The sequence below is a fragment of the Heteronotia binoei genome, chromosome 16 (genome assembly GCF_032191835.1).
Source record: "Heteronotia binoei isolate CCM8104 ecotype False Entrance Well chromosome 16, APGP_CSIRO_Hbin_v1, whole genome shotgun sequence".
NCBI lineage: Eukaryota > Metazoa > Chordata > Lepidosauria > Squamata > Gekkonidae > Heteronotia > Heteronotia binoei.
The window spans coordinates 48675224-48703027 of record NC_083238.1 but is presented as its reverse complement, the minus strand read 5'-3'; the positions used below and the strand labels follow the sequence as shown (position 1 = coordinate 48703027).

Below are 27804 nucleotides of genomic sequence, written 5' to 3'. Positions count from 1 at the left end.
AAGGTAAAGGTAGTCCCCTGTGCAAGCACCAGTCGTTTCCGACTCTGGGGTGACGTTGCTTTCACAACATTTTCACGGCAGACTTTTTACGGGGTGGTTTGCCATTGCCTTCCCCAGTCATTTACACTTTCCCCACCAAGCTGGGGACTCATTTTACCGACCTCGGAAGGATGGAAGGCTGAGTCAACCTTGAGCCGGCTACCTGAAACCCAGCTTCCGCCGGGATCGAACTCAGGTCGTGAGCAGACCTTAGGACTGCAGTACTGCAACTTTACCACTCTGTGCCACGGAGCTGTATAATACATATGTAAGTGCTATCAAGTCACAATTGCCTTATGGTGACCCTGCTAAGGTTTGCCATTGCCTTTCTCTGCAGAGTCTTCCTTGGTGGTCTCCAGCCAAGTAATCCTTCCAAGATCTGAAGAGATGGGGCTAGACCGTGCCACCTTCCCATCAATCTCAGTTAACATATTTTTTTAATCTTTCAAAATGAGAAACTACTAGCATCCTTCGTTCGGCTTTTCCTTCTTTCCCTTTTTAACTAACAATAAGCTTCATACATTCATTTCTAAACTTGTAAATATTTACGACATATTTCTTTTAAAAATAGTGCAAATGTCTTGTGATCTTCCCTTCAGAAAAAAAAAATCAACTTTGAACAGGGTCCTTCATTTTTCGTAGGCTTAGAAAAGAGGCTGCAAAAGCGTTTCAAAATTTAAAGCCATGGAAATGGTTTTGTTGGATTAATGAAACTGGCCCACACAGGCAGGTTCAGCAAAATAGATCCCTTTTATTTTCCTTCACAATCAAAATGACAGTCCGACAGACTACAATGCAACCATCTTTTTTTGTATAAAAGTAAACGTTAACTGAACATACAATGCTCAGGAATGCCACAGAAGACAATAGAATTACATCTTGCAACGACGGTTTGCCTAATCCTCTCCAAATTCCCTGCAAAGATATATGTATCTTTGAACCCTAGCATTAGGATTATGCAGGGCTTTTTTTGTAGCAGGAACTCCTGTGCATATTAGGCCACCCCTCTTACGTAGCCAATCCTCCAAGAGCTTACAAGGCTCTTATGACAGGGCCTGCTGTAAACTCTTGGAGGATTGGCTACATCGGGTGTGTGGCGTAACATGCAAAGGAGTTCCTGCTACAAAAAAAAAAGAAGCCCTGGGATTACGGTTACAGGGAAGCAGAAACTATAATCTCTGTGAAGCTGGGCTACTCCTGAGATTTATGGCTGATTGTCTGAGCATATCCACGTTGCAAGAACCCACTGAGGCTCGTCTTGTGCTCGGCGGACAGCAGACAGCAGCTGCATGCAGGCCTCCTCTAGGTTATCATTCACAATAACGTGGTCAAAGAACTGACCAAACTGAGCCTCCATCTTTTTAGCTGACTCTTCCATTTCCTGCAGATCTTCTTCCTGAGTGTAGAGAACAGAACCATAAGAAACTGAAGGTGTCTACCGACATATCCCCGTTTTCTGTTGCCTATTTTTTTTATCCCACTGTTCTTCCAGGTTTATAGGTATTTATGGGTCTCAGGCTGGCATTTATGGGTCTCCCCTCTTTATTTTGTACTCTGAAAAATCTTATGGGGGTAAGTGAGGCTGAGGGAAACAGTTTAAGGTGGGTAGCTATGTTGGTCCACAGCAGGGGTGGCCAAACTTGCTTAATAGAAGAGCTACATAGAATAAATGCCGGAAGTTGGAGAGCCACAAGACATGATCGTCAGATGTTTGCCACAAGGAGGGAAGGGAAGAAGGAAAAATGGAAAGAAAGCAAATAGGGAGCAAGAGAGAGGTGGAAAGAGAACAACTTTAAATGCCTTCTCCAAGCTGCTGGCTGGCTTGGCGAAGTGATTTAAAGAGACAGATGCCTTCTCCAAGCCGGCCAATGGGGACTTTGAGAGCCATACAATCTGTGCAAAAGAGCCACATGTGGCTCCCGAGCCACAGTTTGGCCACCCCTGGCCTACAGTAAAACAGAGTCCAGTAGCACCATAAAAACCAACAAGATTTCTAGGGAATAAGCTTTTGAGAGTGAAGCCTTCCTTTGTCAAATACATCATATATTCAGCAAGAGAAGTTGAGTGCGTGACTGGCCCAAGGTCACCCAGAAAGCTCTGACAGTGGGGATTGGAATGATGGTTACCAGGTCCCCCTTCCCGCCACCAGCAAGAAATGGGGGGAGGGGGTCCAGATCCAGGTTGGGAAACTCCTGGAGGTTTGGGGATGGAGCCTGGAAGGACAGGGACATCAGTGGGCAGGGTCAGCCCTTGCCACTAGGCAAAGTAGGTGATTGCCTAGGGAGCCGGCCTTCTAGGGGTGTCAAATAGGGCACCCCATGTGACTCGGTGATATAAGTGCGGGTGGGGGGGGGGACACCAGAAGTTAGCCTTGCCTAGGGTCCCAGGCAGTCTAGGGCCAGCCCTGTCAGTGGGGTACAATGTCAAAATCCACCATCCAGAGCGTCCATCTTCTCCAGGGGAACTGAACAGTCTGGAGATGAGCTGTAATTCCAGAATTTCAAACGGGTACCAGTTTTAAGTCCCCCATTTGTACCTGAAGAAGTGTGCATGCACACCAAAAACTTGTAGCCCGAATTAAACTTTGTTAAAAGTACCACTGGATTCAAACTTTGTTCTCTTTGTCCAGTGTGTTAATGACAAATCTTTATGTAACAGCTGTGAAAAGTATGTAAGGGGCATTCAAACCGATACACTCTTTGTGAGGGCGGAAGCATTCCCAGTGGGGACCTGGTTATGATTTGTATACATTTTGAAGGATATTTTTTGATCACTTTGTAGCAATGGTGTGAATATTCCCCATTGTGGAGGTGCTGTTCTTCATGAACACTGCTTTCAGGTGAGTGTTTCAGAGATCTAAAACCGATAGCAGTCCTGTGCACTTTTAAGGGGTCTAACACAGAACTGAATTTTGGTAAGTGGAGCGGGAATTACCATGCAGGGTGGGCGAAGGACTGCATCTTTTCCATACATTCACACATATCGAAAAGCTTTTATTCTAAAAAAAAAAACATTCTTAGATCCTCTGCATACCTCTAGGGTTGCCAGAATTAGGCAAAGAGGAACTTGTTGGTTTTGATGCAGACAAAAATCAAGGGTGGAAAAAAAACCCTGCCTCGCAATTAGTGCAGGGGGCATCGATTTTGATAAAACTGAGTTGAACTGTTAGCTCTTAAATGTTACTCAGACAGATTAAAGTCACTATTTTAAAAACACTAAGACATTGATGAAATGGAATTGACAATCTACTTCAGGGATGTTCTGAAGATGAATAATACAAGGTGATGGTGGTTGCAGCCAACTTATGGCAACCTTGTAGGGTTTTCAAGTCAAGAGATGTTCTGAGGTGGTTTGCCATTGCCTGCGTAGCAAACCCTGAACTTCCTTGGTGGTCACCCATCCAAGTAATAACTAGGGCTGACCGTACTTAGCTTCTGAGATCTGACAAGATCAGATTAGCATAAGCCATCTAGGCCAGGGCATTCAAGATGATAAAAAAGGCAAAGGTAGTCCTCTGTGCAAGCACCAGTCGTTTCCGACTCTGGGGTGACGTCACATCACGTTTTCACGGCAGTCTTTTTAATGAGGTGGTTTGCCGTTGCCTTCCCCAGTCATCTGCACTTTCCCCCCAGCAAGCTGGGTACTCATTTGACCGACCTCGGAAGGATGAAAGGCTGAGTCAACCTTGAGCCAGCTACCTGAACCCAGCTTCTGACAGGATCAAACTCAGGTCGTGAGCAGAGAGCTTGGACTGCAGTACTGCAGCTTTACCACTCTGTGCCACGGGGCTCCTATTCAAGAGGGTACAATACATTAAAAGTAGACCAACAACAACAATGTGCTGGCTATGGCCCCAGTAGTGCCACACCATGATAGCCCCTTTTGATGCTCACCTTAAACTTCATGTTCACGTAATAGTCTGTGATAATCCTGGCATTTTTCCGGGTTTGCTTCATGCAACTCACACTTGACGGCTTAATAAATACAATGTAGGGTTTCAGCTCGTGAGTGCGAGCCAGCTGAATATTCTACAAGACCACAAAAACGAAAGAAGCCATTTAAACTTGCTGGACTGAATTTGCAACACTTACGCAGACTCAGTTCGATTCCTATTAAAAACAAGTTTGTTATATTTTTAAGAAGCATCATTTACTTTTGTTTATTTTTAAAGAAGCAAGAATAATGCAAACTAACAAATCTAGTTAGTCCAGTAGCGCCCAACGTATGAGATTTTGAGATGAGATTGGCTACATCAGGGGTGTGTGGCCTAATATGCAAAGAAGCTCCTGCTAGAATTCCACCCCTGCTAAGTGCTGTATTTAATATAATACAAATTGGGCAAGATACATTCTATTTACACCCAGAGTCTTTGCGATATTATTCACCACCAGCGTGGACCAATTTGTTCTAACTACCAGTGCTTGAACACTATTCCGTGTTTCATGAGCCTTCAGTAGCAGAACAGCTGAATCCACAACTCAGGCTAGGGTTGCCAAGTCCAATTCAAGAAATTTCTGGGGACTTTGGAAGTGGAGCCAGGAGACTTTGGGGGTGGAGCCAGGACAAGGGTGTGACAAGCATAACTGAACTCCAAAGGGAATTCTGGCCATCACATACATCTAAAGGGACAGCACACCTTTTAAATGCCTTTCTTCCATAGGAAATAATGAAGGATAGGGGCACTTTCTTTTGGAGCTCATAGAATAGGACCCCCTGGTCCAATCTTTTTGAAAGTTGGGGGATATTTTGGGGAGAGGAGCTGGATACTATACTGAAACTTTGGAGCCTCTACCTCAAAAAACAGCCCCCCCCAAAGCCCCAGATACCCACGGATCAATTCTCCATTATTTTCTATGGGAATAAGCCTCCATAGGGACAGACATTTCCCTCCCCTCCCTCTGCTTTCTGATGACCTTGAAGCGGACTGAGAGCCTCTAAACCAGGGGATCCCCTGCCCCCACCTGGGGATTGGCAACCCTAACTCAGGCATTCAAATTCTTCTGCTTCCCATTCACCTGAGGCTCTAAATCAACGATGCAGATCTTCCCTTCGTCCTGCACTGTGCGCACGGCATCGATGCTTGTGCCATAGAGATTCCCTTTGTATTCGCCGTACTCCAACATTCTGCAAATAGGATCAAAAGGGAGAGGAGTAAAGTGAGAGGGCTTGCTTCAAGTAACATAACACTGGTTATGCACAAGGCCTGACAACATTTCCACCTTGTCCCAGCTAGAGGAGAATGAATAGGTGTTGCAATCCACAGGAGTTTGTTTGCTTTAGCTGTCAAATCTCCGCCAATTTGTGACAATCCCATATAGCTTTCAAGGCAAGAGATGTTCAGAGGTCGTTTGCCATTCCACGCTTCTGCATAGTGATCCAGATATTTGTTGGGGGTTTTCCATCCAAGTACTAACCGAGGCAACCCTGCTTAACATCTGAGGTCAAGCTAACTTGGGTTGTCCAGGTTTGGGCACAATACACAGTACAGGCTAACAATTCATGATGTTCTTTAAAGAAACTTAAAGCTGTCTACAAGCATAGCCAGCTTCAAGAGGGGATTGAATAAGCATACGGAGCAGAGCTCAATCAGTGGCTATTATTGATGGAACTCTCTGCCTGGGGCAGGGATGCTGTATATTCTTGCTGCTTGGTGAGGGGGCAACAGTGGGAGGGCTTCTAGTGTCATGGCCCCACTGGTGGAGCTCCTGATGGCACTTGGGTTTTTTGGCCGCTGTGTGACATACAGTGTTGGACTGGATGGGCCATTGGCCTGATCCAACATGGCTTCTCTTATGTTCTTATGTGACACAGAGTGTTGTACCAGATGGGCCATTGGCCTGATCCAACATGGCTTCTCTTATGTTCTTATGTGACACAGAGTGTTGGACCGGATGGGCCATTGGCCTGATCCAACATGGCTTCTCCTATGTTCTTACGTGACAGAGTGTTGGACCGGATGGGCTATTGGCCTGATCCAACATGGCTTCTCTTATGTTCTTACGTGACACAGAGTGTTGGACTGGATGGACCATTGGCCTGATCCAACATGGTTTCTCTTATGTTTTTATGTAAGGTATTTATGTTCCATGATGATTATAATATAGTGGGTTCAATGCATAGAGGAGACGCGGTTGCAGTGATCATAGCTCTTTATTGAGTTACAGCATGGTAACTAATAGCTAAAGAAGACTGGCCAACTATATACAGTCCTGGGCTCCTGCACTAGAATGCCATTGGATCGTTTGGACCAGGAGGGGGCTTCTGATTGGACCAGGGCAGTAGGGATTTGGATCCTACTGCTCATTGTTCTAGAGTCCCAAAGCTCAGTCCTCCAGGCTCCAATGAACCAGGTGGGAACACTAGTGAGGAACATACACATTAGTCCACATACACAACAATGATGATAAAACTATGCAGCAGTTATGGGACTTCATTTCCACCTTGTCCCAGCTAGAGGAGAATGAATAGGTGTTGCAATCCACAGGAGTTTGTTTGCTTTAGCTGTCAAATCTAAAGGGACTTCAAAAAGGGACTTTAAAAATCAGCAAACATTAGGATACAAAAGCTCTTTATGTGATCCTTGATGAGAGTGAAAACAATAAGGCAGTTGGTCCGCAGATTCGTGGTATAGTTCCGTGACATGTTTGGAAATACATATCAGTAAACATTAGTGGAATACCAGTAGAAATGTTACCATGACTCTTGTGTTAAATAGGAAATTATCAGTAGTAATCAACACCTAACCAGTGAAGAAGACTGCAGATTTATACCCCACCCTTTTCTCTGAATCAGAGACTCAGAGTGGCTTACTATATCTTCTCCTCCCACAACAGACACCCTGTGAGGTGGGTGGGGCTGAGAGGGCTCTCGCAGAAGCTGCCCTTTCAAGGACAACCTCTGCCAGAGCTATGGCTGACCCAAGGCCATTCCAGCAGCTGCAAGTGGAGGAGTGGGGAATCAAACCCGGTTCTCCCAGGTAAGACTGGCTCCAGGTAAAACTGGCTCTCCAGTTTGGTGTGGTGGTTAAGTGTGACCCTGCAATCCCAGTGTGTGGCCACATGGATCATGTCTCCTCGAATTAAAAAAGGAAGATTTAAGGAAATAAGAAAAAACCAATAGGAGTCCAAGAGCTACCTGTGAGTATACACCATGTTTTCAAATGTCTCCCTCGATACATAGTGATATTCTCTACCGTTCTCTTCATAGCTCTTCTGAGCCCGAGTTGTATCTGTTTAAAGGAAGGCTAGCTTTACTGAAAGCATTTTAATTCATCCATACATTAATATTAGGATAGAACTTTGTGGCAAATCATAAGCATACAGCCTGTGTCAAAAGCCCTGGTGGGAAACGTCTCCTTTTCTACCCCAGTCAGTTCTACATTCCACCCAAAAAGCCACCCCCCAAAGTCAGAAGACCCTCAGAAATGGCAAAAAAAAAATGCAATTGACAAAGACAAGGTATGCAAAGATGATCTTTCGGTCCCTTCTCTGTCACTACAATCTTTTTCAAGAAGATCTGAGAAATGCAACCATGGACTGTAGCAGAAACAAGGACACAAGTACTTCTAATGAATCCTGTAACTTTGGCTTCACCTGTCTTGGATTAATAAAAGAATTAATTAATTAAATAATTGGATTCCCAGATTACAGTTGAGTCCAGTAGTACTCGGTCTGAGGCTCATGAAGATCTACGTTCACAATTAATAATTAATAGCCATCAAGTTGTAACCTGTTGGAAAAGGCAATTTCTGGGGTACAAAGAAGAGAAGACCCTGCAGGGGTCAGCAAGGAGACCATTAGGATTGTGAGGTCATCAGTACCTTCTCTCCTGTTAAGGTCATTCCTTGTCTGTCTTCAGATTTCTACCCTCAGGGCAATTTCCGCCTTCTTCTCAGAAGTGCCGTACTCAGTCTTACCCTCTCTCTCAGCTAGAGATGTAGTTAGGAACCTATCTCTGTCTCCCCTCTTTCCTATCAAGTATATTAATTCCTAAATAAACCTTTATCTACTCTTTAATCAGGTTGTGCACTGTTGCTGTGTTAATTACTCTGCCAACATAACCTACTTTTGGCCCCCTCATGAAGTTCCACCTCAAGGGCCACCCCCTCCCACTGTGCCGCTGTGTCGCTCTCACCTTCCTGGGTCTGTGCAGACCTGGGGAGATGACAGTGGCGGAACTGGGCAGTGCCTACACTCTTTTTTTTTTTTTTAATTACATTTACTCAAAAATTAAAACAGTGATGCAAAAGCATCAATAAAGCAGCAAAAGAGCTTAAATTAAATATAAAAGGTATTAAGTTCTTTTGGAATTTCTCTGTTCTTTGCCAAATAATTTAAAATAGAAGACCAGGTTCTTTTAAACTTGGTAACCGTTGCTGGTGAAGGCAAGGAATTAAGATTAAAAATTAGTTTGGCTAAAACGTATTGTCCCCAAAGTCTGGAGTGCCCGGTCGAAACCAATTATTTTTATTACAATATGAAGCATGTAAAATTTGAAATGTGGAGCATTGAAATATATGAAGGTTTTTAAATGGTTACTATAAACTTTGAAATATATGAAGGTTGAAATATATGAACATTGAAATATATGAAGGTTTTTAAATGGTTACTATAAACTTTGTTTATCATCACAGTAGTTGTTTAACTTCCATTGCCTGTCCCTCCTGGAGGCTAGCATCCCTAGTCTTGAAAGGCCCACATGATTTCTTCCCCCTCTCAAGTTCTGTGCAGGAGACAACTTAACTGCAAGATAGGGCTGCCAAGTCCCCAGCTTTCCGGAGCAGAGGACTTTCACGTGCGCGAAGTGAGCATGCGGTGTGATGATGTCACCCAGAAGTGATGTCATCAAAATAGCGGCACCCGTGTGGGGCTGCTCTAGGCGGTTTCGGGAAAACTCTATGGTTTTCCTGGATGCTCTAGCCATTTGGGAGGTAAAAACTCAATGGTACCTATTGTACCATAGAGTTTTCCCTCCCAAATGGCTGGAGCATCCGGGAAAACCATAGTTTTCCTGGAAATGCATAGAGCAGCCCCGCATGGCCGCCGCCATTTTGATGACGCCATCTCCAGATGATGTCATTGCACCAGCAATGTAGGGGGAGGTAACATGGGCTGGCGGGTTGGGAACCTCCCGGGTGGGGAATTCCCCGCCCAGACCGGGGGCTTGGCAGCCCTACTGCAAGGAATTACTATCAAGATCCATCAAATGGTTCGGCTCTGTCGCTTGCCCTCTCCTCCTGCTGCTACTAGAAAAATAAGAGGTTACATACGTGGGACTGCACTTTGGAACTGATGAGGGTTTGTGCCAATAAGCTGCCGCCGTAGTTCGTTTACTCCAACACCTGAAGGACCTGAGTATTTCAAGAGAAGCATAGATCATTTCTGTGTGAATGCTACAAGCCCCTGGTTCATGGTGTTATATTTGTAACTTAAACTTCATGGACACATCAGAATAGTCATCTTTATGGTTCTCTGGCACAGAGTATCTAATATCACTGGATGTGAGGTAACACCATCAAAAGTTGCAAAGGTTGCAAAAGTGTGGGTGAAGTTTTCAGGACTATCCTGTTATGACTTATTTTATATAATTTTAAGTAACCACACATCACATAAGAAGCAACATCTGACTTTCTATCATTTTTATTCCTGGATGTGTTCCTTTGTACATTTTATAGCTTGACCACTGAGGAAGGTTTTTAGGGGCCGAAACGCATATGGTTATTGTGGTGACTGGAAGTCCATCAAAGGTATATGTGAAATTGTATATGGTTTGCAGATTTTACGCAGTCTGATATTCAGACAATATGTTGTAAAATTCATTTATGTGTATGCTTTATATTAAATGTTACACATTTTTATGATTTGTGTTCAGGGGCGGAATTCTAGCAGAAGTTCCTTTGCATATTGGGCCACACCCCCTGATGAAGTCAATCTTCCAAGAACTTTGAAAAAAGAGCCTTGTAAGCTCTTGGAGGATTGGCTACATCAGGGTTGTGTGGCCTAATATGCAAATGAGCTCCTGCTAGAATTCCACCCCTTGTCCTTATTCTGCAGTTAGAAGCCAATGCAACTTACCCACTAGGACGATTAATCTGTTCCGATCCCCAGGCTGTCTTTGGTATCTCACCACCTCTTCATAAGGGGCTGCTACTGCACTGTAGCAGGCACTGGGACACCGGGCATAACACGGTAAGTGGCTGTTGCGCGATTTCCTGCGACAGAGGCGCATACTTCTACGGAAGCCAGCTGAGAGGCAGAAAGATACTTAAAACCGGTCATTGAACAAAATAGGTAGGTCTGCTGGATTAAGTTGGCAAGGGTTGCTTGACGTTTTTCAGCACATCGAATGCTTCTTCTGTTCTACAATATATCACAGTGCTCCTCGTTTTGGTAGACCCGTATCTTTCCATGGAGCCTAGGCTGCAGAACCACAGTTATGGCATGGTTCCTACTTTGCTTTTTTCTAGGGGTGGAATTCTAGCAGAAGCTCCTTTGCATATTATGCCACACACCCCTGATGCAGCCAATCCTCCAGGAGCTTACAAAAAGAGCCTTGTAAGCTCTTGGAGGATTGGCTACATCAGGGGGCGTGTGGACTAATATGCAAAGGAGCTCCTAGAATTCCACCAGCTTCTTTCCCTTGGTGCCATTTAGCGAAACCAGGAAGCCGAGGGACAGAAGAGCTGCCTTGTTGGACCAAACTCAAGGCCCATCTCTAATTCCAGCATGGGGATACCAGACCCCCTGGTAGGGGCAGAGGTCCCCCAATGCCAGACCCCATCTCTCTGCTACCAATCAGCTGGCTAGTGGGGGAGAAATCCCCCCCCCAACAAGAGAGAAATACGCAACATTTCAGTGGCGTGCCTACACGAATTCAGCATGACCCGGAAGTGCCAAAGGCATGTCGGGTTGACACTCTGATTTTTGGGCCAAACCTCAATGGTAGAAGCTAATTCTACCATAGAGTTTCCCCCTTGAAACTGGAATGTCACCCTAACATCCCCTACATCCCCATAGGTCACATTGGCAGCACACTGATGAAACACACAAAGAAACTCCCAGATCCTGATCAACTCACTTCCCTTTCCCCACCAGTTGCCCAGAGGGACCTGGGAACCTTATTCCAGCAGCTGACAGTCCAATGCTCTTGGACACAAGCTAGGTATGCAAGCAGTCATCATTTGCTGTTTTGCCTGCCACATCTGGAATTCAGAAGTCTGCTGTCTCTGAACGAAGAGGTTCATAGAGGACCAGTGCAGTCTAGTGGTTAAAGTGCTGGACTACAGCCTGGGAGCCTCAGGTTCGAAAACCCACTCTGCCATGGAAGCTTGCGGCTGACCTTGGCCCGGTCCCACTGTCTCAGCCTCACCCACCTCCCAGGGTTATTGTGAGGATAAAACGGAGGAGAGGAGGATGATGTAAGCTGCTTCAGGTCCCCATTGGAGAGAAAAGTTAGGTATAATTTGCTTTCATCGCCATTCTTAGATCCTTCATGAGCCCGTCTAGTCTATCTTCTTCAACAACTCACATTGCACACAACGGGGTACCTTTCAGCTTTCGCTATCTAGCTTTATTTGACATTCGATTAGCTCCAAACGGAAGACTGCCTAAATTTCCAATGCATTCTACTGTCTATTGATAGAAAATCACGAAGTTTTGCTAAATGCATCAAGAGCAGAGGAAGCCATGAGCAGGGGTGAGATTCTAGCGGGAGCTTCTTTACATACGAGGCCACACACCCCTGGTGTAGCCAATCCTCCAAGAGCTTACAAGGCTCTTTTTGGTAAGCTCTTGGAGGATTGGCTACATTGGGGATGTGTGGCCTCATATGCAAAGGAGCTCCTGCTACAATTCCATCCCTGGTCATGAGTAACAGAAGTTTAGGTCTAACAGATCTTCAAAAAGTACTGCATAGGAGATTTGGAAGAAAAGAAATGCAGCTGCTAGGGCTTTTTTTGTAGCAGGCATTCCTTTGCATATTAGGCCACACCTCCCTGATGTAGCCAATCCTCCAAGAGTTTACAGGGCTGTTAGTGGAGTAAGCCAGGAGGACTGGCTACGTCAGAGGTGTGTGGCCTAATATCCGAAGGAGTTTCTGCTACAAAAGAAGCCCTACCAGTCACCATAAACAGATTAAAGGAGAACACATTGTTGCAGGCTGGGAGGGCAACAGTCAAGGAAGAGAAACAGGTTGCTTACCTGTAACTGATGATCTTCGAGTGGTCATCTGTGCAGTCACACACATGGGTCTTGCCGCAGGCAACGGATCCACACCTCGGAGCTCCAATAGCTCGTCTATAACGTCTCTTGGCGCGCCCTCCTCCCGCTCTGGGGAGCAGGCAGCGACCGCGCATGCCTGGAGCGGGGGGAGAGCGCCCATTCCACTCAGTTTCTTCCAGCCGCCGCCGGCAGTGACACTATACAAGGTTAAGCAACAAGTACAAGAGGCCAGCAGCGGGGAAGGCTGGGTGGGCGTGTGTGACTGCACAGATGACCACTCGAAGATCATCAGTTACAGGTAAGCAACCTGTTTATCTTCTTCGTGGTCTCTGTGCAGTCCCACACATGGGTGACTAGCCAGCTGGATGACCTGGAGGAGGGTGCTGGTAAAGAAGAAAGTTAGTCACAGGAAGCAATCAGATCACATGCAATCACGCAATCAACCGTCATGTGAGATGGTATGCAGTGTAAAAATGGAAGCGGATACACTCACCCCTGGCTTCAGTGGAAGATGGATCTGAGGACCGCTTGACCGAAGGAGGTGTCACGTCTCGCACGAACGTCCAGCGCATAATGGGAGACGAACGTGGATGGAGAGGACCAGGATGCAGCCGCACAAATGTCCTCTAGAGGAACGCCTTGTAGAAAGGCCGAAGACGTCGAGACCGCTCTAGTAGAGTGGGCCTTAAGGCCTTCGGGCAAAGGCTGTTTAGCCAGTTCGTAGCACAACCTGATGGCACTGACTACCCACTTCGACAGACGTTGGGTAGAAATTTTAAGACCCTTGTGAGGGTTTCCGTAGGCCACAAACAGGTTAGGGTCCTTACGGAAGGGTTGTGTACGGTCAAGGTAGAAGGATAAAGCCCTTCTAACGTCCAAGGAATGCAGGGCTCGTTGACCCTGGTCGGATGGGTTGGAGAAAAAGGTTGGTAGAGAAGTAGAAGTTGCTAGATGGAACTGGGAGACAACCTTAGGCAGGAACGCCGGGTCTGGTCGCAAAACAACTTTGTCCTTGTGGAAAATGGTGTAGGGAGGATCGTAGCGGAAGGCGCATAAGTCACTTGCCCGTTTGCCCGAGGTAAGGGCTACGAGTAATGCTGTCTTCCAGGAAAGAAGGTTGAGGTCTATGGTAGCCATAGGCTCAAAGGGGGCTTTCATCAGGCAGGAAAGGACTAACGATAAACTCCAAGTCGGAACAAAGGGCTTAACAGGTGGGTTGAGGTGCAACATGCCCTTAAGAAAGGACTTTGATAAAGGATGGGAGAACACAGTCTTGCCATCAATCGGATTGTGGAAAGCCGAAACCGCAGAAAGGTGAACCTTCACGGATGAATAACAGAGTCCCGATTTCTGTAGAGAAAGCAGGTAGTCCAGGATTAGGGGAAGTGGAGCCGTTTCCGGCTGCAGATGAGAAGATGTCGCAAAGGAACAGAAACGCTTCCATTTACGCTGATAAGAAAGTCTCGTGGAAGGCTTTCTTGCGTTGAGGATGACATTGGCTACCTCTGTTGAGAGGAAGGTGGCTGTATTCTCCAGGCAGCCAGGGCCAGGACTCAAGGGTTGTGATGAAGAACCTGGCCGTTGGCTTGAGAGAGGAGGTCGTTCGCAGGAGGAAGCCGGCAGTAGGTGTGGCGTGACAGTTGAAGCAGCCTCGTGAACCACGGTTGCCGAGGCCACCATGGCGCAATGAGGATGCAGTCTGTGCCATCCCGAGTTATTTTCACCAACACACGTGTCAGAAGGGGGGGTTGGTGGAAAGAAGTAGTGAAGGGGACCTGTCCAATTGTGCAGAAATGCGTCGTTGCCCCGCCTGCAATAAAACTGAGGACACTTGGCATTGTCCCTGGATGCAAAGGCGTCCACCTTGGGTGTTCCGAAGCAACGGAAGATGCGCCGAAGGTAGATCGGATTGATGGACCATTCGTGGTCGTCTATGCGAAACCTGCTGAGGGAGTCGGCCAAAGTATTCTCCACACCGGGAAGATGAATGGCAGTCATGAATATGTTGTGCTTGACACACCATTCCCAGAGCAGTACGGCTATACGGCAGAGACGGAGGGATCTGGTGCCCCCTTGCTTGTTTATGTAATAAACAGTTGCCATATTGTCCGTAGAGATCTGAACATGCTGGCCCCTTATTAGTGGAAGAAATGATTGAAGAGCTCTGTGCGCCGCGATCAGTTCTAAGCAGTTTATGTGCATGAGGCTCTCGGTGGTCGTCCAAAGCCCTCTGACAGTTTTGTCCTCTAGGTGGGCTCCCCATCCCCACTTGGAGGCATCTGTTGTTATTGTGGCCGTCGGAGAAGTCGGTAGAAACGGCTTGCCCTCGAGGAGATTGTTGGGTACAGTCCACCACGTGAGAGATAGAAGCGCTTTCTGTGGGACAGTGAGCAGAACAGCTTGTGGTTGCGTTCGGGGGTTGTAGGCTCGAACAAACCAGATCTGAAGTTGTCGCATTCGCAGTCTGGCAAAATGAAGGACAGATGTCGTAGCGGCCATAAGGCCCAGTAGGCGTTGGATTGTGAACGCAGACTGACGAGGTTGTTGTTGAACTGACTTGGCTAGGGCAATGATAGTGTGTGCCCGATCCTCGGGGAGAAAGGCTCGATGCAGGGAGGTGCAGAGAATGGCGCCTATAAACTTGAGGTCCTGGGTAGGTGTGAGGTGCGATTTTGATGCATTCACGCGAAGGCCCAGGGAGCTCAGAAGAGTGAGAGCTGTGTCGAGGTTGTGCTCCAATTGCTGTTTTGTCGGGGCCACAAGGAGCCAGTCGTCGATGTATGGGAAGACTGGGATGTTCCGAGTGCGAAGCGCAGCTGCCACCACCGCCATGCACTTGGTGAACACGCGCGGCGCAGTGGAAAGGCCGAAAGGTAGGGACACATATTGGTAGTGGTCCCGCCCCATGGCAAATCGCAGATACTTCCGATGTTGAGGTCGAATGGTCACATGGAAGTAAGCGTCCTGAAGGTCTAGGGAAGCCATCCAGGAATTCCTGGGAATAAGGGGCAGGATGGATTGCAGGGAGATCATTCTGAACTTCCTGTATGCGATGTGCTTGTTGAGCTTCCTTAGATCTAGAATGGGACGCCTTCCTCCATCCCTCTTGGGAACTAGGAAGTATCTTGAATAGAAGCCTGTCCCCCGATGTAGGGGGGGGACAGGCTCTATGGCTTTCTTGTGGAGCAAGTCCAGAATCTCCTGACGGAGGAGAGAAGACGGAGGGGTAGCTATGAAATAGTGGTGGTGAGGTGGAGAAATGAACTCGATTGCGTAACCTAGACGCACGATGGTCAGCACCCAGGAGTCGGTTGTTATCGAGTTCCAAGTGGGAAGGAATGGTGACAGACGTGTGTGGAAAAACGGTTCGGGGAAGTCAAAGAGACTGTTTGGAAGGCAGGGAGGATTTTTTAGGCTGTTGTGACCGCGGCCTTTGTTGAAACTGAGGTTTCTGCTGGCCAGTCTTTCTCTTCCAGAAGTCAGTTCGCTTAGGTGACCTTTGACGTCTTTGAAATGATGGTCTCCAGGGCTTTGCACAGTTGGAATGCTGGGAGAACGGTTGGGAAACTCCCAAGCGCTTAGCACGCTTGCGGCCGTCGTCCACCGAGGCTAGGAACTCGTCAGTAGAAGCATGGAAAAGGCCGAGGCCATCGAAGGGGAGGTCTTCGATCTTTTGTTTAATGTCCGGTTGTAAATTTGTGGACCTCAGCCAGGCGTGGCGACGTAGGGCAACAGAGGACGCAAAGACCCTGGAAGAGCAGGAGACAGCATGGCGTATGGTGTTGATCTGTTGCTTCGACACTCTGGACAGCTCTGATACCAAGCCGGAGGCCGACCTTTGGGAGGGTTCAGGAAGGGCGGCAATAAGAGGCGTAAATTGGTTGGCCAAGTTGAAGACATAAGCCGAAAAGTAGGCTAAGTAATTGTTCAGTTTAGAATTTGTGGAGGCAAGGCTGAAAATCTTCCTTGCCAGGGTGTCTAATTTCCTTCCCTCACGGTCAGGAGGTGTTGGATGTCTGGATGGTTTAGCCTTAGTGGCTGAGTGCACGATAATAGAGTTGGGTGCCGGATGAGAGGCAAGAAATTTAGCCTCAGGAGCGTGAACTCTGTAGAGAGAGTCAAAGCGTTTTGCGGTTGGTGGGACCGAGGCAGGTTTGTCCCAGGTTTCGCGGAGGCCTTCGAGGTGCACCGGAAGCATAGGAAGCAGCGAACCAGGTGGAAAGTCCGTTTGCACGAGGTCGTGTACAACGTCAGAGACCTTAGGTGAGTCCGATGGAAGAGTAATGTTGAGGGCTTCGGCCATGGTGGTAATTAGATGGAGATAAGCCTTGGACGCATCAGATGGAGAGAGTCGGGGCTGTGGTACCGAGTCCGAGGCTACCGAGTCAGGGCGGTCCTCGGAGTCTGACGATGCTGACGATTCAGGTTCGGAGCGGGAGTCCTCACCCGAAGGAGGAGGTGGAGGCCGGATCGGGTCCGAAGGAACCGTCTTAGATTTCACCGTCTGAGCAGGTTGGTGTGTAGGAGTGGAGACCGGAGGAGCAACCGAGGCCGAGGCTGATGGAGTGCGCGGTCTAGCGTCCTCTGCCTGGTAGCGGTCCTGGGATCGCTGTAGATCGGAGTGACGTATGCATTCCCGAAGCCTATCCCGGAGTCGAGGGGAATAGCGAGAGTAATCAGGCTCTCGGATCCGATCCCAAGGATAGGCATGTTCTCGGGTCCGATCTTGATCACGGGGCGGAGAAGAGAAGGCACGATCGAACCCACGGGGGCGTGGCTCTCGGGTCCGATCTCGAGAGTACTCACGGGGTCGAGGAGAAGAGAGGTCTCGGTCGAAACCACGAGCCCGTGGAGAATCGCGGAGTTGTCGGGAGAAGTCACGGAGTCGATCACGGGGAGGAGAGTCCTCGTAACGGTACGGGGAATAACCCGAAGCCTCCAGAGATGGAGACCGAGAAGGGCGATGGAAACGAGAGGAGTGCCGGTTGTATCTGGAAGTGGCATAGTAGTCGCGATAATAATCCGAGGAGTCGGAGTCTCGGCGCCGACGTGGTGATCTGGAGCGGTCCCTGAGGAGCGGCGAGCGGGATTGGACTCGACGTGAGGGTGAACGAGAACGACCCTTGTTTGAGGCCTGAGCGGCCGAGTCCTTGTACAGGGGAGAAATCCCGATGTCTCGGACGTCCTTATACAGGGGAGAAATCCCGATGTCTCGGAAGGATCCGATTCGAAGCGGAGGTTTAAGGTAGGTCTGGGTAGACTCGGTGGTGAGATCGGGTTCAAGAAAGTCGGTCGGGACCACGCTGTGCACCAAAGGCGAACGAGAGTGGACTGGTATAACCTCCACTGCTGTGGATGTGTGAGGCGTCAGTTGGGGCATGTCTGTGATGACGTCCGACGGAGTCGACGGATCCATAGACGTCGATGTCGAGATTGGAGCCTGAGGCTTCTTGGGAGCCGAATGCGCGTGGAGTTTCCTCGGAGCCGAATCGGCCGATCCGGAATGACGAGATTTTTTGTGTGCCGGATCCGTAGATTCCAAATGGCGCGATTTCTTCGGAGCCTTATGGCCGGTCTCGGCGTGCTTCGAAGACTTTTTATCGGACTTGTGTTTCTGTTTGGAGAGAGACACGTCCGTAGAAGCCGAATCTCCCGCTTTTTGTTGGGGAGGCGGCGAGGCCGATGCGGGCATGGCCCTTAAGGACAACTCAATGAGGAAACTCCGGAGCCTTGCCGCACGGTTTTTCCGGGCCTGCTTTCCGAATTTCGCACAATGAGGGCAGGAGTCAACTCGGTGAGATTCCCCCAAGCAGAAAAGGCAGAGGCTGTGGCCGTCTGAAGTAGGGATTTTGGTCCCACAGCGCGTGCACTTTTTGAAGGTAACTTTCCCTTCCATGCGCTCCGGACAAGGGGGGGGGGAAGGGAGAAAAGGGGAAAGGCAGCGCAGAACGGGTTTTTTTTTGTTTGTTTGTTTTCCGGGACGAAGCGAAGATAAAAGAAAGAAATACGATACCAGGTGAAGGAAAAAGGATGAGGTAACGGATGAGGTAACAGACGAGCTAAGGAGGAACGCAGCGAGGAAGGTGTTGTCCGGGCGGTGGTAGGAAAGAAACTGAGTGGAATGGGCGCTCTCCCCCCGTTCCAGGCATGCGCGGTCGCTGCCTGCTCCCCAGAGCGGGAGGAGGGCGCGCCAAGAGATGTTATAGACGAGCTATTGGAGCTCCGAGGTGTGGATCCATTGCCTGCGGCAAGACCCATGTGTGGGACTGCACAGAGACCACGAAGAAGATTAAAGAGATACTTGGGAATGAAGCCCAGGATGAAGGCATCTCAGATAAAATACAAGGCAGCCCAACTATGACTCAATGGCAGATTTGTGGTCTATCTCAAAATGGCTACCTACCAACAAAGACCTGCTGACCGGATCCAGTGAATTCTTCCTCTTCTATAACGTGAAAGACACAACATGCAAGCAAGGAAGGACAAGGGAAAAGGACAGTGATTGTCAAACTGTAATCATTCCAGAGGGGGAGCCATGTTAGTCTGTCGAAACAAAATTAAACAGGAGCCTAGCAGCCCCTTCAAGTCTAAGGTTTTATTCTAGCTTAAGCTTCTACACAAATGACAAAGCAGGCGCTGCTCCCTGGAAGTACATGGTAGATTTTTATATATGCTCCCTGGAAGATTTTTATATGCTCCCTGGAAGTACATGGTAGATTTTTTATATCATCTATCTATCTATCTATATATAGATGGAAGATGGATGGATGGATGATGGATAGATGATAGATAGATGATAGATGATAGATGATAGATGATAGATGATAGATGATAGATGATAGATGATAGATGATAGATGATAGATGATAGATAGATAGATAGATAGATAGATAGATAGATAGATAGATAGATAGATAGATAGATAGATAGATAGATAGATAGATAGATAGATAGATAGATAGATAGAAAGTGCCACAGGACTATTGGTTTTTATCTTCCCTCCACACAGATGTGAAAGCGAATTAGGTTGACTTTTACCTTTTTTTCCTCCCAATACAGTAGATGTGAAAGGTGCCAGAGGAATGAGATGCCGGGGACAGTTTATCAATTAAAAAATGTCCAATACCAAACATGCAAAGGAAATCATTATATAACAAGCAGCAACTTTTCACAATAGTAATCATCTTGTAGGGTTGCCAACCTCCAGGGGAGACCCAAAGATCTCCTGGAATGACAAACTGATCACCAGACAATGGAGATTTGTCCACCTGGAGGAAAATGTCTACTTGAGAGGGTGGATTCTATGGCATCATCAGGGCTTTTTTTGTAGCAGTAGCTCCTTTGCATATTAGGCCACACCCCCTGATGTAGCCGATCTTCCAAGAGCTTACAGTAGGCCCTTGCAGATGTCCATCTCCACTCAAAACCCTAATTTTCCAACCAGGAGTTGGTAAACCCAAATCTAGAGTCATGTTATTCTGTTTAAGAGACACCCCTCAGTTATGAGGTTCAGGGTGAATGGATAACAACAGTTACTCTTGAAGGGCTTGTCTGAAACCTGTTGGTAGCCAGGAATTTTTCTTGCGGGGGTAGTTTATCATGGTAAAGCTTGCTTCTGAGGAAACCTGCTAAACAGACTGGACTATTCAAAGGAATGGAGAAGCTGCTCTTGTTTTGTTTCGGCTGAGTAACCAATGTGTGTCTATTCCAAGACAGGGCTTGCAAACAAATATTTATAGGAAACATCATATTAACTTTACTTGCGGAGTACTTTGGAGTTTGGATTGTTCAAAATTGTCTGCTTCATTTAAAAAAAAGTTTCCTCTTTTAGCATAGTCACCCAACGACCCTTTAGAAATGCTAATGACCTTCCTGGCCAGACAATGATGATCAATTCACACCTGTGGAGAAGCTGACATCTAGCGAGGAAATGAAAACAGCTTTTATTTGCAAAAAGGTTTTTTCCCCCCTCTGTCTCTCTCCTACCAGAAGAGTCAGGCAAAACCCATTCCTTTGTGGTCTCCCATCCAAGAACTAACCATAGCTGACTTTGGTTACCTTTGAAGATTTGGTGAGGCTGCACTGGCCTGGGCAATCCAGGTAGGGTTACTAGCTCTGAGTTGGGAAATCCCTGGAGATTTGGGGGCAGAGCCTGAGAGGGGCAGGGGGCCTCAACTGGGTACAATGCCACAGAGACCACCCTCCAAAGTAGCCATTTTCTCCAGGGGACATTACCTTTGTACTGTGGAGGTTAGCCATGATTCCAAGATGTCTCCAAGCCCCACATGGAGGCTGTCAACTCTACATCCAGGTCCGGACAATAATTAAGAGTCACAAGTGCCTTATGGTGACCCCTCATGGGTTTTTCAAGGCAAGAGAAGAGCAGAGGTGGTTTGGCATTTGTCTTTCTCTGCACAGTAAACATGGATTTTTTGGTGGTCTCCCATCTAAATACTAACCAGGGTCAACCCTGCTTAGCTTCCAAGCCAGGGGTGGCCAAACTTGCTTGACATAAGAGCCACATAGAATTAACATAAGATGCTTGAGAGCCACAAGACAGAAATGGCAGATGTTTGAGAGAAGGAAGGAAGGAAGGAAGGAAGGAAGGAAGGAAGGAAGGAAGGAAGGAAGGAAGGAAGGAAGGAAGGAAGGAAGGAAGGAAGGAAGGAAGGAAGGAAGGAAGGAAGGAAGGAAGGAAGGAAAATAGATGGGGAGAGAAGAGGGAGCGGAGAGGTAGAAAGTAAACAACTTTAAATGTATCCTCCAACCTGCTGGCTGGCTTGACTTGGCGAAGTGATTTAAAGACAGAGAAATGCCTTCTCCAGGCTGGCTGACTGGGTGGGGTGGGGGGCTTTGAGAGCCACACAATATGTGTGACAGAAGCACATGTATCTGCCAAGCCACAGTTTGGCCACCCCCATTCCAAGCTCTGGCAAACTGGGGCTAGTCTGAGGTATTGATGCTGCTGATTAGTTCCTATACTGCGCAAATATGTTACAATTCATGGCAGGGGTGGAATTCTAGCAGGAACTCCTTTGCATATTAGGCCACACACCCCTGATGTAGCCAATCCTCCAAAAGCTTACAGTAGACCCTGGAATAAGAGCCCTGTAAGCTCTTGGAGGATTGGCTACATCAGGGGTGTGTGGCCTAATATGCAAAGGAGCTCCTGCTAGAATTCCACCCCTGTGATTCGGTAAACAAGCACTGATATCCCATTACACACATGTTTTGTTTCTGCCATGTATTAATTGCATATTTATCAGAGTTGACCACAACTTGTCATCATATACAGTTTTTAAAAATCAGTGCAACAAGTTTCTCAGTTTTCTGACAATTAAAAAAATATATGACTGACAACCTACTCTGCACAGTCTTAAGGAGAAAGGAAATTTTTCAGATTACCTTCTTTAAGCTCCTCTGGTTTGTGGTAAGAGAATGTAAGAAGAGGAAGACCCACATTAAAAATTAGGGATCTCAGGACTTCAAGTCCACATCTCAGTGGACAAATATCGATAGGTGCAGCTTAGCAGAATGTAAACACAATGTAACAACTAAAGTCAGACTGTACAAAGGCTGGCCATTTTTTGAGCCTCTCTGAAATCCCTCGGAGCAGCTACGTATATTTGTTATCTTCTTGTGACTACAGACTGCATCAGCCTAGTCTCAAAATGTTACATCTCAGCTCTGCATATTCACTTCTGCTTTCTGAGAGTCGATCCTGCCTACCGAAAACTCCACTTTAACCTCTCCTGAATTCTCCTCTCTTCTGAGTTCTTTCCACAAAAAGCTCCTCTGGGCAAACCAGTCCCCAATTGCAGCTTAATTTGTTTCAAACTTCCTCTCATAGGGCTGCCAAGCTCCCGGTCAGGGTGGGGGTTCCACCGCCCATGAGGTTCCCAACCCGCCGGCCCACATTGGGCCAGCAGGGGGAACCTCCCCCTACATTGCTGGCACAATGACATCACCTGAAAGTGACATCATCACGCCAGCACTGGCGCGCAGCAGCCACTCTAAGCATTTCTGGGAAAACTCTGTGGTTTTTCTGGACGCTCTAGCGATTTAGGAGAACTCTATGGTATAATAGGTACCATATCATTTCCCCTTCCCAAATGGCTAGAGCATCCAGGAAAACTATAGGGTTTCCCTAGAAATTCCTAGAGCAGCCACACGCAGCGTCACTGACGCGATGACATCACTTCCAGGTGACATTATTGTGGCACGTGCACAAAAGTCCCCCGCTCTGAGAAGCAGGGGACTTGGCAATCCTATCCTCTTGAGACACTCCTATTTACACATGGTTCCATGATCTCCTCCCAGTATATCATGATACCAAACAGTCACTGGAGCTATTGGAACTCACTTCAGTTGTTCTGTCCTGCTGAGCTATGCGAAAAATCCTCAGGCATGCAGTGGAAGACAGTTGGGCAGTGGTGGAATTCTAGCAGGAGCTCCTTTGCATATTAGGCCACGCCCCCTGATGTAGCCAATCCTCCAAGAGCTTACAAAAAAGAGCCATGTAAGCTCCTGGAGGATTGGCTATATCAGAGGTGTGTGGCCTAATATGCAAAGGAGCTCCTGTTAGAATTCCACCCCTGTAGTCGGGTAAGGATTCATTTTTAAACTTCTGCTCTGAAAATGGGACTCCACGGAGAGAGAAATAGTATCCCATCTAAGGTTGCCAGCTCTGAATTGGGAAATACCTGGAGATTTTGAGGATGGAACCTGGGACAGGTGTGATTTGGGATATAATACCATAGATTCCACCCTCTAAAGCAGCCATTTTCTAGGGGAGCTAATCTTGGTCAGTTGTAATAGAGATCAGTTGTAATAATGGGAGATCACCAGGTGCCCTCACCTGAAGCTGGCAACCCTAATCCCATTTTACAGTGACTGCTATTATGTGCATCTCCCTTATTTTTTCAGGAAAGGGTTATACTTTAGATGAGGGGTGCCAAATATGCAGCCTGGGGGCCGGATTAGGCCCCCAGAGGCTTCCTATTACGCCCGCAAGCAAGTCTGCTTTCTTCTCCCTCTCTCTTCCTTCCCTCTGTGTCACAGCTTGCTTTGCCAGGGTTGCTCAATCACACAGAAGCTACAGAGCAAAGCCTCTATTTTCTCCATTGGTTGAGACTCCTCCCTTGGGGAGGAAGGAGCTCTTGCTTTACCTGGCTCTCTCAATCACACAGCAGAGCAACTGAGCCAAGCCTCTTTTCCTTCTATTGGCTGGGGCTCCTCCCCCACCTAGTCCCCTGGGGAGAGAGGGAAAGAGCCAGAGCTTGCTTTGCCCAGTTCCCTCTATCACGTAAGAGAGATTCAAAATCTTTAATTGTGTTTGTGTCCTTTATAACGTTTGTATCTCTGCTACCTGGCATTACATTTTATGATACACATGCCCTGGCCTGACAAGGTCTCATTTATGTCAAATCCATCCCTCAAAACAAGTGCATTTGACACCCCTGTTTTAGACCTTATGTGTAACTTGTCCTATTTTTAGTTTCTAATACACAAATTCATCCTGCTGTCCAAGTACCAAAATTGGATCCTCCTCAGTCTAAAGTAATAAGGACACAATGAAGCAGATTAGTCCTTTGACTGTGCTTATGTAATGTAATCTCATTATCTGTCCTGACTGTCACCTGCCTAGTTCTGCATTTCTCATCGTAATTCTACACAAACCTTTTGTTAAAGAAAGGAAAGGAAAGGTCCCCTGTGGAAGCACCAGTCGCTTCCGACTCTGAGGTGACGTTGCTTTCACAACGTTTTCAAGCAGACTTTTTACGGGGTGGCTTGCCATTGCCTTCCCCAGCAAGCTGGGGACTCATTTTACCAACCTTGGAAGGATGGAAGGCTGCGTCAACCTTGAGCCGACTACCTGAAAACCCAGCTTCCACCGCGGATTGAATTCAGGTTGTGAGCAGAGCTTAGGACTGTAGTACTGCAGCTTTAACACTCTGCGCCACGGGGCTCTTCTAGAGCTGGCTACCTGAAAACCCAGCTACCGCAGGGGATCGAACTCAGGTTGTGAGCAAAACTTAGGACTGCAGTACTGCAGCTTTAACACTCTGCGCCATGGGGCTCTTCTAGAGCAGGCTACCAAGAAAAGAGGACCCCAATTTCATAAAGCTGGCCACTAAACCTTCCGATTTAACCCAAACATCCAAAAGAAGGCAGTGACAAAACAGCTTTCTGAAACTAGAAACAACTCTACACAAAGATGTCATCATCCATTTTCAGGATGGAATGGTTTAATTCCCTCTCAGCCACGTAATTTGAAATTCTTTTTTTTTTTTTTAAAGGATGATTTAGCAACAAATAATAAAAAAAGACTTCTACTTACCAGACTCAAAAGTTTCCTCATCTTTTAAGTCATCCAGTAAGCAAAAATAGCAAATATATTTCATTTCAATACTATCCCTGTTTCAGACCATTCTAATGCATCGGAAAGGATTTTCCCTCCCAAAGAATCAGAACAGCATCAAGGTGTAATTTCAAGGTTTTCATGACATCTTCCATTGATTAACATATGCAGAGTTCAAGTATATTTTGGATCTGGCTTTAAAATGTACTGGGTTCAAAGCATGAGGACACCCAAGAGATAGTGAGTTCAACTCTTTATTCAGTGACTCAGCATAGTGAGATAGGAACAGAGGCCCTGCTTATATGCGTGCAAGCCTCCCCACCCAAAAACCCATTACACACAACTATAGATTAATAGCTGGTCTAATGATCCCTGCTGGGCCTCCTTCCCGAATCCCGGTGGCTCCTGTTTTAGGGTCTCCAGCTCAGCCAAGTCTCTGCTGGCCCTAAGGCCAAACTCCAGTTCGAATACACAACAGGCTTCAAGTCTGCCTTATTTGCTGAAACATACAAAATGCTCTGAAGCACTGTACATCAAAATGGTGAGCAAGGAAAATGCCCTACCATTTAAGAAGACTTGGGGTTGTTAAGAGAGGCTTTACATTCAAATTTATCAAACATTCAGAATTATTGTTTCCTCTTGGAATTAAGAATGAAAGACTCCGCATACTGGATCAGAGTTACAGACTCAAAGAGTCCAGAGTATATTACTGGTTTACCAGGGCTTTTTTGTAGCAGGAGCTCCTTTGCCTATTAGGCCACACAACCTCTGATGTAGCCAATTCTCCGAGATCCAGGGCCAGATCTGGGGGGGGGGGGCAGAGGAGTGGTTTGCCATGGCCTTCCCCAGTCCTCTACACTTTCCCTCCAGCAAGCTGAGGACTCATTTTACCGACCTCAAAAGGATGGAAGGCTGAGCCAACTTTGAGCCGGCTACCTGAAAACCCAGCTTCCACCGGGGATCCAACTCAGGTCGTGAGCAGAGCTTAGGACTGCAGTACTGCAGCACTGCAGCTTTAACACTCTGCACCACGGGGCTCTTTGAGGGCTCTTAGTATAAGGCCTACTGTAAGCTCCAAGATAATTGGCTACATCGAGGGGTGTGGCCTAATATGCAGAGGAGCTCCTGCTAGAAAAAGAGCCCTGCGCCCCTCATTTTTTTCCATAGCATGGAAGACGACACCCCAGTGGGTAGAGAACATGCAAACTGCCTTGCCGAGAGGAACAAGATGGCAGTGCAACCATCAGGTCACTGGAATTAGGCACACCTCTGCAGCTTATAATTCAAATTTATTTATTTTATTTATATCCCGCCCTCCCCGCTGAAGCAGGCTCAGGGCGGCTTTAAAATGTTGTTGTCTGTTTTACATGCTACTCTACTAATACTCAGTTTAAGGGCAAAGGGGATTTTTAGCATTCACTTTCCAAACAGTCCAAAGAGAGACTCAAACGTACAACGTGGAGTCAAGAATTCCAACAGAGACTGGTACCGAGCTGATATTTATCTTTTCCTGACTGTTCTCTTCTGTATAAAGCATTAGCTGTGACTACATCCTCAATTTTCTTGACAGATAACACAATTTGTTTCACATATGCAGTCACAAATTATTTTAATAGGCCCCTTCAATGATTTAGACCTAAGTTTTCCGATCCCTTTTAGTGATGAGAGAGAGACTCACAAACCCTACTTGAGGGAAACAACAGTCAATTACCTGTTTCAACACACTTCTCATCGATCTGCATGTCATCTTCTTTATGTTGTTGGAAACAAAAGTGAGAAAAAGAACCCGATTGGGGTTATAGTGATGTAGGAAATCTAAATACAAGTGATGATTAATTGTAAGATCCCATTCTTACAGTCCTCTAGTATTTTCAACCCTGGGCTAGAGGGTGATGCGTTATGCAACAGTTTCCTTCTGACTGTGCAAAGAATAGTCCAAAAATGTCCCAGATTATTACTGAGGATCTTATCTCCACATCCTTAGTGGTTTGATGTCATGCCTCTCTAAGATTTGCCCAAACCTCTTTTGTAACAGCATAGAGCTTCTGACAATTCCTAGAGAAGACCAATGTCAGTTCCAGTATTTCCCAGAATTGATGTCATGCTGTTGGCCCAACAGCCTTTTCCTCCTGCCTCTCTAATCTGAACAGTGCCAAGAAGCAGAAGCTGGTGATCCTCTGCCCCTGGCTGCCTAGCAACCCTACCAGTGGGGCCACTCTGGTCTCAAGTAAGGGGAAGCCCTCATCCCATGCAGGGTGGGCTGGAACTGTTGGGTCTGGTTTAGGATGGCTGACTGGTCAGGCAGCCGTCCTTACCTTCACTTAGCCGAGTGCTCCTTCTGAGCTTCAGAGCAGCAGCGTGGCCTAGTCAAATGGTTACTACACTATCTCACAAACTGCACAGAGAGCCTTGCTTTAAGTTAAGAAACCAATACTGGTGGATTTATTTAAAGAAACATAACATAAAAGTGTACTGGAGAGGAAAAAAGTGTCTAAACTATTCTAGCTAACTGGATGGCTTTGGATTGTAGTAGGCCATCTGCTTAGTTTAGAGCAGGAGGAGAGATACCACGCTGTTTCTCCTGATGCATGCAGGAAAGAAGAAGGACGACAAGGAGGAGAACAAACAGGAAGGCGGTTCTCTGAGAGTGATAGTAGACAGGAAGGAGACTGATATCAACCTTTCTATCTTGCTCTGTGGTGTTTGTAGTCTTGGAGAACTGAGCAAGAGATATCATCAGCCTGTTCTTCTAACAAGAGCTACTACTGCAAGTCAGTAGAGTGGATGTGAGCCTGCTATTCCTCCCTTCCCCACTCTGTCAGGAGGGCAGATACTCTCCCTGTTACCTCCAAAGTGAAAAACATGGAAGTGCCTATAAATTTTTCCTAGCAATGGTCAAAGCAGCTTTGGACAGTGATTTCTTTGAGGAAACAGAGTGAGGGGAAAATGTGAAATACCCTTCTCCTCCCCACTGGTCTTTCACATTAACATTTTAGCCTCATGGGCTACATTCTGATTTTAAAAATCATTGGGAAAAGGAAACACAACTACACATAACATGTAAGTGTTATAGAGGCCTTATACAGAACTTTTTATCAGGTCAAAAAGTTAACCAATTTTCAAACAGAAGGCAGCTGGGAGAATTGGGGCTAGAAACATAGAGGGCTGCAATGTTGTGTTTGCTGT

General features: G+C 46.9%; 1 protein-coding gene across 1 annotated transcript in view; it reads right to left on the bottom strand.

Moving 5' to 3' along the window:
- Nucleotides 1–867: 867 nt before the first annotated feature.
- Nucleotides 868–27804, bottom strand: part of MPP4 (MAGUK p55 scaffold protein 4) — a 51335-nt gene continuing 24398 nt past the window's right edge. Inside the window, exons 13-21 of the mRNA XM_060257006.1 lie at nucleotides 26330–26368; nucleotides 18661–18702; nucleotides 10113–10283; nucleotides 9308–9388; nucleotides 7174–7267; nucleotides 5055–5163; nucleotides 3933–4067; nucleotides 1196–1435; nucleotides 868–1003 (exon numbers count right to left, since the gene is read on the bottom strand). Coding sequence (XP_060112989.1) covers nucleotides 1244–1435; nucleotides 3933–4067; nucleotides 5055–5163; nucleotides 7174–7267; nucleotides 9308–9388; nucleotides 10113–10283; nucleotides 18661–18702; nucleotides 26330–26368 — 863 coding nt within the window. The 3' untranslated portion in view covers nucleotides 868–1003; nucleotides 1196–1243. The remainder of the gene's footprint in view (nucleotides 1004–1195; nucleotides 1436–3932; nucleotides 4068–5054; nucleotides 5164–7173; nucleotides 7268–9307; nucleotides 9389–10112; nucleotides 10284–18660; nucleotides 18703–26329; nucleotides 26369–27804) is intronic.